We start from the raw sequence: 13,476 nt of genomic DNA on the forward strand, positions 1-13,476 counted from the left end.
TTAACCTATAATTCTTAATTATACATTCATAATACCTTAATCAAGAGCAGAAATATACATACATATAACAAAATTGACCTTAAATTTGTATCAATAAACCAAGATCCAGGGCTGGAGAGATGGCTCAGTGGTTAAGAGCATTGCCTGCTCTTCCAAAGGTCCTGAGTTCAATTACCAGCAACCACATGGTGGCTCACAACCATCTGTGGTGGGGTCTGGTGCCCTCTTCTGGTCTGCATACACACGGACAGAACATTGTATACATAATAAAATAAATAAATATTAAAAAAAAAAAAAAACAAGATCCATACCAATGCAAATATCTATAGCATGGTGGTGCAAGTCTTTAATTCTAGTACTCAGGAGGCAGAGGCAGGTGGATCTCTGTGAGTTCAAGGCCAGCCCTGATCTACAGCGCTAGATCAAGAACAGCCAGAAATACACAGAGAAACCCTGTCTTGTAAGGAAAAAAAAAAGATTAAAGAGGGATCTGAACTTGGATATTACCTCCAAAGGCTGAGGCCATGCCCAAACATGAGACATTTGTAAGGAGGAAAAATAATAAGATCTCATTCAAACAGTCCCTGATTACCAGTCTTTCCAACAAACTTCAACAATGGGTAGCCTCTACACAATGAAAACAAATTACTACCAGGCGGGTCCCAGCAGAGGCTGGTGGATCTCTGTGAGTTCAAGGCCATCCTGGTCTACAAGAGCTAGTTACAGGACAGGCTCCAAAGCCACAGAGAATCCCTGTCTCGAAAAACCAAAAAAAAAAAAAAAAAAAAAATTACAACCACTCCTATCTTCTTTCACAAAGATCCCAGAGAAGAAAATAGACGTACAAAGTACTACATTTATATCAGAAAGGCATACAAAGTATCCTTGGTTTAATAAAGAGAACTCTGTAGTAGTTTATTTCTTATGTTCATTCGGACATTTTATATTTTGTTATCTTAGTATTTCACCATTTTTTATAAACAGTTAAAAAAAAAACCATATAAGATATCTTTTTCCTCCTCAAGAGCCTGACAGAGCTGCTGGGTTTCCTGAGAATCATTTCCCACAAACAGTTACGCACCAGAATATCCTCATGAAGCCGCTCTGCAATGTGACTCAAAGGCCCCATAGAGAACTTAGTCTAAGTTCTGTGAAGACCTAGAAAACCACTCCCTTCAACGAGGCCTCATTCCTGGGACAAACAACAGAAATTTGTTATTTGTTTCAGGGTTCTGGAGATAGGGGTAGCAGTCTATAGCCTGGGCTGGCCTTAAACTCATAGCAATCCTCTTGTCTCAGCCTCCAAAGTTCTGGGATTACCAACATGATCCACCATGTCTGGGAACAAAATTTCTATTTTGCTTTGTTCTGTTTGGTTTTGTTTGGACACAGAGTCTCATGTAGCCCGAAGCTGACCTTCAATTCTCTATGTAACTTAGGATGGTCATTAAACTTCTGCTTCTCTTCTACTGTTCTGTCTCCCAGGCTCTGAAAGCAGATCATCCTGTCTCTGTCTCCTAAATGCCAGGTTATAGGCTTGCATCTTTCTACCCAGCCTACATCATCATTTTCAATATTCTCTTACTGCAAGTTAGTATTTCTTTCAAATATATGTGTATGTGCAATATATATGCAGTCAACTAAAATATTAACAGTACCTATAGTTTTTGTCACCAACCAAAATCATAAATATTCTCACATATTACATTATTATAGATATCTTAAAATAGTACTTACATTTATCATTACGTTAAAGTTATGGTAATTATGACGATAGCAATGGTCACACAAGACTACATTCTTCCTATCTACAGTGCTCCCATGAGACAGCCAGCCAGCAGAGAAGCACCTGTCTAGTTTACCCAACCACCTGACAGTGAGATTCCATATGTTCACACCGGTCACCCAGATATCCACCTGACAGTGAGATTCCATATGTTCACACCGGTCACCCAGATATCCACAACACCCTCTTTTCTTCAGTGCTCTCCGGTCGCCTTAGCCTAGTACAGCCTATACAGATCGTTCTCCCTGTGCCTACACAGTCTATACTATTAGAATTTGATGAAGTCTGTGCATTATGTTGTTCTTAATATTACCTAAATAAATCCAGGCATGGTGGTAAAAACATAACTGTAATCTGAACACTTGGGAGAGATATAGTGGCTGGAAATCAGCTCAAAGTTATCCTCGGTTACACAGTAAACTCCAGTCCAGCCTGGGCTACCTGAAACGCTTCCTCAAAAAAAAAAAAAAAAAATTAGGCTCAGGTTCATTGGGTAGCTCCATCTACAGTACAAGCAAGCAGTAAACTGTCATTATTCTGACTTACACACTGAATAGCTAAGTCTGGATCGTTGGCTCAAACGTCCTGGTCTAGGTTCTCAACCAATAGCCTACTATGAGACTTACAGCTAATGCCTCTCTGGGAATCATTTCCTCACACATAAAAACAAGTAGGTTGAGCTTGTTTCCATCTCTTAACTCTTAAATCAAGCAACCACTTTTTATCTCCCCAAGATCTGAGAAAAAACTATGGGGAAAAACTCTAAAGCCTCCCCCAGTTCTCCCAGGCAAGGTTAGTCACTTGGTCCCTGGACTTTCCACAGCTTTCTGTATGAATGTATATTCGTACACACACACACAAACACAGACCACCTCTACTGTGACTTTTGCAAGATAACTTACTAGCTAAGGTAGTACTAAGGAAATGAGCCAGAATCCTGAATTTAAACCCTGGTTCTCTTCACTGCCTGTGTAACATTGGGAAAGTTATTTAACCTCTCTTATTTAATTTACTGCCCTATAAAACAAGGATAACATCTATTACAGAAGCTGGCTGTAACAATTAAATGAAATAAATTAAATTCATAATGAGCCAGGAGTGGTGGCAAATGCATTTAATCCTAGCACTTGGGAGGTTGAGACAGGTGGATCTCTTAAAGTTCAAGAGTAGCCAGGTCTACATGACAAGTTCTAGGCTAGCCAGAGCTGCATGGAGATTGTAATAATTGCTAGACACGAGGTTCAAGCTTTAACTATGTCTCTAGTCCCTTCTCATTTCCTTGAACACTGTATTTGCATTTTCCTCTGATCCACTTTTCACAAGACAGTATTTATTTGTGTGCTTATTAACTGTCTCCCCAACAGAGTATAACTTCCATGAAGAAAGAAGACAACTCTTTCCTTCATCCTTAAATCCCCACAGAAAGTATACACAGTAACTGACCCAAAGAGGTCACTCAATCACTTGTTGAATAAATACCGTATGAGCTGGCACTGTTCAATGTTTGCTGAATCAATTAACCTAGCTAAAGGTGATTGTCAAAGCTGAGGCCTGGAAGTCAATAGGTCTAAGCTCCCCAGGATAGCTTGTCCCACTTGCCAGCCCAGGGTATTAGCTTCAACCAAGCCCCACCCACCTGCTCTTGGCTCCAGCCCAGTTCCAGGAGCCACCCTCAGCTAAAATTAGCTTAGCTACCAAGATGGCCAGGCCATTTATAGCCTTGGAGGCAGCAGCAACTAATTGGGTGGGCTGGCTGGGCTGACCGAGAAGACAGCCTGCACTCTGCATAGATGCCTATCCTCCAGGACCTTATTCCAGCTAAACCAGTTTCTGATTAGAGACCCTCAAAACCATCTATCATGGCAGCCACAACTCCAGACTCGACCTGAGGTCTCTCACACAACAGACATTCTATAGAAAAACATCTGAGTTTCTGAAAGCAAGGACCCTAGAATCTAGAGATTCCCAGTCTTCATTCTGAGCTTCAAAAATGTAGGCCCTAGAATAACACAGCATATAGACCTGTCTATACAGATCTTGGGAGAAAATTACCTAATTTTCAGGTGTTTTTAAAAAGTAAAAAGTGAAAGGAATGTTCTCTCCATTGTCCAAATGAGAGCGCTGCAAGCTCAGCATTCAGAGATTTTGTTGATTTGGTTGGTGGGTGGGTTGGTTTGGTTTTGGTGTTGAGAGAGGATCAAACCCAGGATATCATGTATACAAAACAAGCACTCTATCAACTGGGCTACCCATAACCTCAGCCTCCATGGTGAGGGTTTTTTTAGATATGTTTATTTTTATTTTATGTGCTTAAGTGTTTTGCCTGCACATATTTATGTGCACTATCTGCATGCTGGGTGCCCTCAAAGGTCATAAGAAGTTAGCAGAGCCCCTAGAACAGGAGTCGAGGATGGTTGTGAGCGACCCTGTGAGCACTGAAAACGAAACCCAGATTCTCTGCAGGAGCAACAAGTATTCTTAACAGCTGGGTCACCTATCATCCCTAGTCAGGGATGCTCTGGTTTGGTTTTTCGAGACAGGACTCCTGGGTGTAACAGCCCTGCCTGTCCTGGAACTCTATAGACCGGCTGGCCTCGAACTCATAGAGATGCTGGGATTTAAAGGCATGTGCCCCCACTGCCCAGCTGGGTTTTAACAGTGTTTAGTGTAGAAGCTATCATTGCGACCCCATCTCTACCATCACCATCACACCATGTCGCAAGTCATTAAGTATTTCTTTTCTTTCCTTTTTTCTTTCCTTTCCTTTTCTTTTTTTTTTCTTTGTCTTTAAGAGGTGCCGATGGGGGGAGGGGGCAATATGTGGGAGGAGGGGGAGGGAAATGGGAAACGGGGAGCAGTTGGAAATTTTAAGTAAAAAAGAATAAAAAAAAAAAAAAAGAAAAAAAAAAAGAGGTGCCGATAATGGCACCCAGGATCTTTCATACTCTAACCAAGTACTCTACCACTAAGCTATACCCCTAGTGCACCATTAACTTTTTTTTTTTGAGGCAGTCTTCTCTATGTATTCCTGTCACTGTGTAGACCAGGCTAGCCTAGAACTCACAGAAATTCAGCTTCCTCTATCTCTGCCTCCTGAGCACTGGAACTAAAGCCATGTGCCACCATACCTGACCACTATAAAGGTTTTAATAAAATCCTTAGAATCAAATTTTATGACTAACTAAAAGGAAATGGGTTACACATACATCCAAAATGGGGGGGTGTAGAATTCTTTCATCAACACACTCTCCAAAAGAGAAAAAAAAAGCATCCCTTTTCTCAGACTCAGATACAGAGTCACCAGGACCTGCCTAATGGCCAGGAAGAGAGCAACATTCTCTAGGCCCCGCCTGGCACTCCTTTAACAGGATAGGACCTGAGAAAATGGAAAAAGTCCAGGACGTAAGCATCAGAGCACCTGCTTCAAATACTGAGCAAAGAACCCAGCGCCCCCTTTCTGTCTCTTAATTTGGGGGTGTATACATGAATGATGTGCATTTGTGGGCACACTTAGCATGATGCACACTCAGAAGTCAGAGGACAACAGTTATTTCCTTGCACCTTCACTTGGGTTCCACGGATGGAGTTTAGGTCACCAGAATGCACAGCCAGAGGCTTTACTCGTTGGGCCAATGAGGATTATTACCCTTCCCTGAATTTTAATACAGCTATTGTGAGGTTTTGCAGAACAAGTCACGTAACTGTAAAATATAAGCTGTACAGAATACAGAAATTTTACCAGTTACGCTGAATGTGGTGGAGAAAAGTGGTAGCTAGCCAGATACAGTGTCTGTTGCCCTGTAGTCCAGCATTTAAGTTGTGGAGGCAGGAAGGTCAAGAGTTCAAGACCAGCTTCAGCTACATCTAGGCTACTGAAGACCCTATCTCAAAAGGAGAAGCAGGAGTGGGGGGTAGCTTTAACAAATAAAATTCCTGCCGGGCGGTGGTGGCGCAGGCCTTTAATCCCAGCACTTGGGAGGCAGAGGCAGGCGGATCTCTGTGAGTTCGAGACCAGCCTGGTCTACAAGAGCTAGTTCCAGGACAGTCTCCAAAACCACAGAGAAACCCTGTCTCAAAAAACCAAAAAAAAAAAAAAAAAAGTAAAATTTCTGTTTCTGTGTTCTGTGGATACAGAGGGGTTGGAAAGGCCACAAGAGTCCCTGCTATATAGACAATTTCTCCCCCAAACCCTTTCGCAGAGCCCAGACTATAAGCCACTTCTTTGGAAAAAGTAAGTCCCTGCCTGAGCCAAAGTTCCATAGTGAGCCAAGGAGACAAACTAACAAAACAATACTGGTAGACACTTACATTCCCACAAAAACCTACATCCCAGCATCCAGAGTCTCTGAGACTTTCCTCCCTGAAATATAACTACAACAACGGGAGCCAATATCTGAACTAAGAGGAAATAAAGATGAAGAGAGAGGCCTTTATAGCTTAATCGGAATAGCCAGTCCTCTAAAGTAAGATGTATGAGGAATGTCTCCATAAACTCAAGCCATGAGATATTCCTGGGGAATGCTAAGACGCTTCTCGACCTCAGGCAAAACACACACCCCATCAAAAGTCAATTTTCTAAAAGCTAGCGATTGCCTGAAACTCAAAGGGGCATCCTTTTAGTTTAGATCCAAAGTACAGAACACCTTTCAAAAAGATTCATTTTAGGTCAAACATGCATATTCTGAAGTGAAAACAGAAGGATAAATTATCAATTAGAAACAAGGATGTCTGTTACTGGGAGAGCAGAAATGCTACTCAGGGCTACTTCATAGTTCAACCAACCCTTCCCTTCATAGTCCAGTGAGAAACAATAGTTAAGCTAAGCTTCAGAGGCCTGGGAGACTGCTCTAACCTAACAGCAACAGCCCAAATTCTATGCTCATGTAGACAGTCCTGGCATCATCTGAAAACCACCTAAAATCATACCCAACCCAGTCAAGAAAGTTGTGAGCGGGCAGTGTAAGAAAAAAACTACCACTAATGCAATCCATGGAGCTCGTGGCCCACCGTGACCTCTACTTTTCCTACTTGTATCAGCAGTTACCCACTGAGACACCCCTTCCCTATCTTCAAACACCCCAGCTATTCCTCTACCCTCAAGCCTTCAGGCCAGTGTTTAGGCAGATCATAGTGACAAGGGGTGAGAAACTGAAATGGGGAACAAACGTACTTCTAAGCTATGTGAGAAAATAAACGTATTTTTCAAAAGTTCCTTTCTACTGCAAGAGTATATACCACAGCTTCTGCTGCCGAACAAGGCTCCACAAGTATAGAAGGAACGTAAGGACAGATTAAAAGTAATACCATGGAATCCTTACTCTCATCATTCAGAAGAAACAGAATAAGCCAACAAATTGTCCAGGATATTTTATTATGGAAGTCAAGAAAGGGCCATTTAACTCCCTTGTGGTAAACAGGATTCCACCTTGGGACTTGCTTTGATATTCCACATAGGCAAACCCAAAAGACAGAAAGTATCTACGGGAAAGAAGGGCTAGGATTCTCTCGACGGTTAGAACATATCTGAACACCTGGCTATAAGGAAACAGAGCCGGCCCAGCCCTGATCTTCCTGGCCCATCCCGTGTGGCCAGCCCACCACCACCGCCCGCCCCCTCTAGTGATGAAACTGGCTAAAAGCAATTTTAACACCTGGGAAGACTACTCTTCTGGACAAGACACCTTGCTGATCTGACAAGTCCAGGTGCCCCAAAGGCTTCTCACTACCACCAAAACATCCCGAGGAGGGCTAAGGAAAGTCGTCAGGGAAATAGTAACATTAGGCATGACTGCTAGACAAAACTTCTTGGACGACTGAGAGTACACGGTGCTATGTGTGCATCCCCCACCAACCTCACGTGTGCGGAGATTCCAATTTGCCCACTTCGGGCCACTCAGTGTTGAGTCAGTCAAGCTTCCAGCCCAGTCCAGCCCGCAGCAGCAAGGCCTTACCTGCTTCAGCGGACTCCTCTGAAGTCGTCCCGGTGCCGGCTCCTGTATTCTTCTCGCTGTGAGTATGGCTGAGGCTCTGGCCCTGATGCAGGAGGAGACCCCAAAGAAGCCACAGGGCAAGACGGGCGCACACATCCATGACTGTAGGTCTCAGTCAACATGCGCCTGATGTAGACACCTTTGGATCCCAGAAGCAAATCCCAGAGTCAGGGAATGCAGCCGACTATTCCCAGGCAAGACGCCTCGCGGCACCGCAGCTGCACAGCCACCTGCGGGCTTGCCTCCTCCGACAACCGAAGGTCAAGCGCTCCAAGTTTGGGCGCAGAAGGACCAGAGCCTCCGGTCCAACAGTGGGTCCTGCCGGGGCTCCGGCGGCCTGAGCTCTAGCTGCTTCCGGAGAGTTTGGGCAGGGTGGCTGTGGGGCCGCTGTCAGCTCCGCAGCCTGCTGCACCCCTGCGGGAGGAGGCGGGCAGGATCTCCCGCCCGCACCGAGGTGGGGGAGGGAGAGAAGGGAGGAGAAAGAAGGGGGGCACCTGACCTCGCCCCGCGGGCCAGCGGTGAGCGGCAGCAGCTAGGGCTTCAGCGTGCGACCTGCAGGCCCCAGCGGACACAGATGGCTCCGGGATCAGAGGTCAACACCTCCGCCCTGTCCCGTACCTCTGCGGCTGCCGGTGCCCCGGTGCAGCAGGCGGACGCGCACGGGCCAGGCCCGGGACAGCGGCTCTGGGGAGGGCGGGAGGGCGGCGCGGGGCGGGCCCGAGGTGGGCGGAGGCGTGCTCTACCGCCGGCCCGCCCCGCGCCGCCCGGCCCCCAGCGAAGCCCGGGCCCGCCCCAGAGCCGGCTTATCCCGGAATAACCTGTTGGAGACGGCAGGCCGGAGCCCACAGCAATCGGCGGGGTCTCGTGGGGACCCGGCCTGCGCTGCTGGTCGTCAGGACCGCGGCCCCGCGCCAAGGATGGGGCGTCGGCCTCTGCCGTGCGCACCCCAGCCTCCCGATCTAACGCCCGCCCGCGGGCGAGCCCCCGACACGCAGTTGCTCAGGTAACTCAGGCCTGCGACGGAGGTGACAGCGACTGCCCTGCCCGGATCCCTGGGCCGCGGCGCTGCTCCCCGGGCTCCACTGTACAGCCAGGTTGCACAGAAACCTGGCACCACGATAACCAACCGGGAGCCGCCTGAGGGGACTACAGTCCCGTCGGGCTCGGCCCAGGGGCGCGCTCCCAGCCCCCAACTCCCGACTCCCGGGCTCCGCCCTTTCGACGCGCCTCGTAACCAATCGGCTTCCGCCTTTCTGCGGCTCAGGAACCCGCGCTTCCTGTCTCCCGTACGCAGCGATCCCTGGTGGCCACATCTAAGTACTGCAGGCAGGACTAGTTCCTAGGTGGCCATGACCCTTACTAGAGAAGAGAAGAGGAGCCCCTACCCAAGCCCATTGGAGCTACAAGTGTTTACAGAAGAAATTGTACCGAAAAGCACAATGAAATGTCCATCCCACTGTAGGTAATATTTCACCGGCAGGTAGCCTAAAAGGTCCATCTACCTTCCTAATACACTGATCTATGTCAGATGCTCTTGCGTGGCTCTTGCAACACGTTTTCCTACCCGTTCCTCAAGCCCCCACCCTCTTGAGGTTTATCAGTTAAAGCCTGTGGCCAGTTCCTCACTCTCTCTCCCATCTCTGATTCTGTTAGAGGAGGTGGCAGCGACTTGAGAATCCGTGCCCCCAAAACAGAGAACCCCGCCCGGGCTTCCTTCAACAAAGCCTATACTTCCTGTTCTCTTCTCAAGCTTACCGTCAGCAGAACTTTACTGAAACCTCGTGCCCTACCTCCGTCCTTGGCACAGGAGGCAGGAGACTGGATTAGACCCAGTCCCTCTTCTGACAGTGATAAACCAGCTTCTGTTCTAAGCAAGCCCTTTGAAGACCAGAACACGGATTTGCCCAACAGCTGCCTGGCTTAAGGGTTAGGCTGTGGATATAAAAATACACGTCCGACGTCATCTGCTACCACTCTCCCCACTTTTCAAAGCTCCCACCACACTAGTCTTTTTCTTTCTTTTGTGTGTGTGTGTGTGTGTGTATGTGTACTTTTGCAATGTAATGGGTCAAACGCAGAACCTCAGACAAGCTGAATAACTGCTCTACAATCCATGGGCCTTCAGGAAGTTTCCAAACACATCAAACAGGCTTCAGAGCCCTTGCGTCTGTTGTTTCTTCTACCCGAAACCCTTCTCACCCTACTTCCCCCACACCCACCCCACCAATTAAGTTAACCTCTTCTTAGTCTAGCTACGGTTGAATGGCTCCTTAGATAGGCCAACCTAGTCCAGTGGTGGTGGCTCACACCTTTAATCCCAGCACTTAGGGGAACAGAGGCAGGAGGATCCAAGGCCTGGTCTAAAAATGAGTTCCAGAGCTCTTGTCTAAAAAAACCAAAAAAAGAAAAAAAAAGCCAACTTAAAGTCAACAAGAGGACCAAGGTGACCTGAATTCCAGTCCTACAACCCACATCCTACGAGAACTTACCTCCACAAGCTGTCCTTTAACCTCCACATACACCACAAGTAAATGTAAAAAATCTTTTAAAAGAAACCGCTACCAGTCAGGCAGAGACGGCACACACCTTCAGTCCCAGCACCCAGGAGGCAGGTGCAAGCAGATCTGTGAGTTCAAGGCCAGCCTGGTCTATAGAGGGAGTTCCAGGACAGCCAGGGCTACACAGAGAAACCCTGTCACAAAATAAAAGGAAAAGAAAGAAAAAAAGAAACTGCTACCTGAATCACACTTCAGATCATAAACATATGTGCCCCTCCCACTACAGTTGTGACTGTGAGTCCCAGAGGTCATTGTCCCTGTGCACCCTGCACATCATAAATACTTAATAAAGCTTGCTGGTAAATGTTAGTTCATTTGATCACTCAAATATTTATTGAGTGACAGCTGTGTGCTGGAAAATTGGCCAGAACAAAAGGCAAACCCCTGACCTAGATTCTACTCCGTTCCGAGCCAGATCTCAAACTCAAGTTGCAAAAATGAACAAGTATGTAATATAACTGAGTGACTAGGTAGGAGTAATAGGGAGTGGTGGAGCTACAGATTTGAAAGCAGACAAAAAATAAAAGGTTCCACTCACAGCACCCTACACACACACACACACACACACACACACACACAATCGTTCTAGATATGCCTAGAAAGGTTTAGCAATCCTTGTCTGGAATGCGTTAGTAATGGCGCTCCCTGGTGTCCAAATAGGAAGTAAAGTTTTTACTGAGAAATGACCATGTTATGGCTGCTTAACTCTGTTTCTTCAAACAGAACTGTTTTTTAAAGATTTATTTTTATTTGATTATATATCTGTAGTATGCCACATGTGTGTTGGTGCCTGCAGAGGCCAAAAGAGGGAATCCGATTGCTGGGAGCTGGGTTACAGAAAGTTATGAGCCACCCAGTGTGGGTGCTAAGAACTGAACTCCGGTCCCCTGCAAGAGAGGTAAATGTTCTTAACCACTGAGCCATGTCTCCAGCCTCTAATACATTGTGAGTGTGTGTGTGTGTGTGTGTGTGTGTGTGTGTGTGTGTGTGTGTGTGTGTGTGCGTGTGTATACTCACCCACGGGAACCATGGCATAACCTGTGAAGGTCAGAAGACAACTTTTGGGAGTCAGTTCTCATCTCCTATTGTGTTGACTCTGGAGACTGAACTCTCTCTGCAGACCAGTCTTAGACTAGTCTTAGACTCACGCAGATCTGCCTGCCTCTGCCTCTGAGCTCCACTTCTTTCATTCTCTTTTTCTTGGGTTTATTTATTTTATTTTATGTATATGGGTTTTCTGCTTGCCTGAATGTGTGTGCACTGAATTGTGTGCACTGAGTTCATGCCTGGTCCTGCCCACAGCAGCCAGGGTCCTCTGGGAGAGCAGAGCAAGGGCTCTTAACCACTGAGCCATCTCTCCAGCTGCTAACCCCCACTTCTTTCATAGAGATCCACCTGCCTCTGCCTCCCGAGTGCTGGGATTAAAGGCGTGTGCCACCACCACCCAGGTTTTTTTTTTTTATTTTTCAAGACAGGATTTCTCTGTGTAGCCCTTGCTGTCCTGGAACTAGCTCTGTAGACCAGGCTGGCCTTGCAATCTTTTGTTTGTTTGTTTGTTTTCTAAGATTTATTTACTATGTACAGTGTTCTGTATGTATGCTTGCACTCCAGAAGAGGGCACCAGATCTCATCATAGATGGTTGTGAGCCACCATGTGGCTGAGAATTGAACTCAGGTCCTCTGGTACAGGAACCTGTGCTGTCAACCTCTCTCCAGCCCCCATTTCTTGAATCTTACTGTGAATCTTCATTCATTCACTCAACTTCTACTGAGCATCTACTCATAATAACCACTTCCTACCATGTATATGAAGAGCTAATTAGTAACTCGGTAATGTCTTGAGAGGGAGTTGTAAGAGGAGGTGAGGAAGTGTAGAAGAGTAATCGCCTAGATGCTGTGCAGTAATCACCCAGGGGGCTGTGCAGAGGCGCGGTCTGGGAAGGCAAGGAGCAAGTGGGCTGCTTCAGACTCCTACATCCATATCTTCACTCTGATGTGTGACTTCTACACAAATCATTCAGCCTCCCTGGCCTTGAAATCTTCCTCCGGCCTTAGCTTTTTCTCTGGAAACTCAGATGAGTTAAAGCTGAGTTATGGTAGCTCGGACCTGAAATCTCAGTACTTGAAAGGCTCCGTCAGCAGAAGACCAACCTGTGCTGTAGAGTGAACTCCAGGCCAGCCTGGTCACAGAGTAAGATTCTGTCTCAAAAAAAAGTAGATGACTTAATGTATATAAAGCAATCAGAACAGTGTCTAACATAATATTCTCAATAAATATTGACTTTACAAAGAATATCAGAACCATTAAAGAATTACACCAATATCAACTATGTATGTTAGGTGTTATAACGTACTCAGTGATCCCAGCACTCAGGAGGGAAAGGCAGGAGGATATGGAGGTCAGAGTCATCCTTAGCTACAGAATGAATAGGAGGCCAGTCCTGGGCTACATGAAACCCAGTCTCAAAAACAAAACAACAAAATTCACTAAATCCTGAAATATCAAATCATTCTGAAGATAAAATTTAGAATAGATTGAAGAAGTAGAAGCTAAACAAGGGAGGTAGTCAGGCTGATGGACATGGAAAACCCAGCTTACCTTGTTAATTTAATTATTGTTTATGTTTGTGAGTGTTTTGTCTGCATGTGTGTCTATGCACTATCTGTGTGCCTGGTACCTGTGGAGGCCAGAAAAGGGCATTTGGCCCCTTGAAGCTGGATTTACAGGTGACTTTGGTTTTTTTTTTTTGGTTTTTCGAGACAGGGTTTCTCTGTGGTTTTGGAGCCTGTCCTGGAACTAGCTCTGTAGACCAGGCTGGTCTCGAACTCACAGAGATCCGCCTGCCTCTGCCTCCCAAGTGCTGGGATTAAAGGCGTGCACCACCACCGCCCGGCTTACAGGTGACTTTGAACCACCTTGTGGGTTCTGGGAACCAAACCTGAGCCCTCTGCATGGACAGTGAGGACTCTTCACCCCTGAGCCATCTCTCCTCACCTTCTTGAACTGAGCAATAGTGGAATAATAGAAAGGATCTAGATTTGTGATGTATTTGGTGATTGATTGGGGTGGCTGTGATATTGGAAAGCACTTTTTAAATTTTTTAAAAATTAAGTCAGGGGCTGGAGAGATGACTCTGTGGTT

The 13,476-nt window shown here is 46.3% G+C and overlaps 1 protein-coding gene across 4 annotated transcripts in view; it reads right to left on the reverse strand.

Moving 5' to 3' along the window:
• The window catches only part of Stim1 (stromal interaction molecule 1), a 182,109-nt gene extending 173,141 nt beyond the window's left edge, over nucleotides 1-8,968 (reverse strand). For all 4 annotated transcript variants that reach the window (XM_057777569.1, XM_057777568.1, XM_057777571.1 and 1 more), the window contains exon 1: nucleotides 7,738-8,968. In XM_057777569.1, coding sequence (XP_057633552.1) covers nucleotides 7,738-7,876 — 139 coding nt within the window. In that variant the 5' untranslated portion in view covers nucleotides 7,877-8,968. The remainder of the gene's footprint in view (nucleotides 1-7,737) is intronic.
• Nucleotides 8,969-13,476: the final 4,508 nt, after the last annotated feature.

Source organism: Chionomys nivalis, chromosome 8 (assembly GCF_950005125.1).
Source record: "Chionomys nivalis chromosome 8, mChiNiv1.1, whole genome shotgun sequence".
In the NCBI taxonomy this organism is placed as follows: Eukaryota; Metazoa; Chordata; class Mammalia; order Rodentia; family Cricetidae; genus Chionomys; species Chionomys nivalis.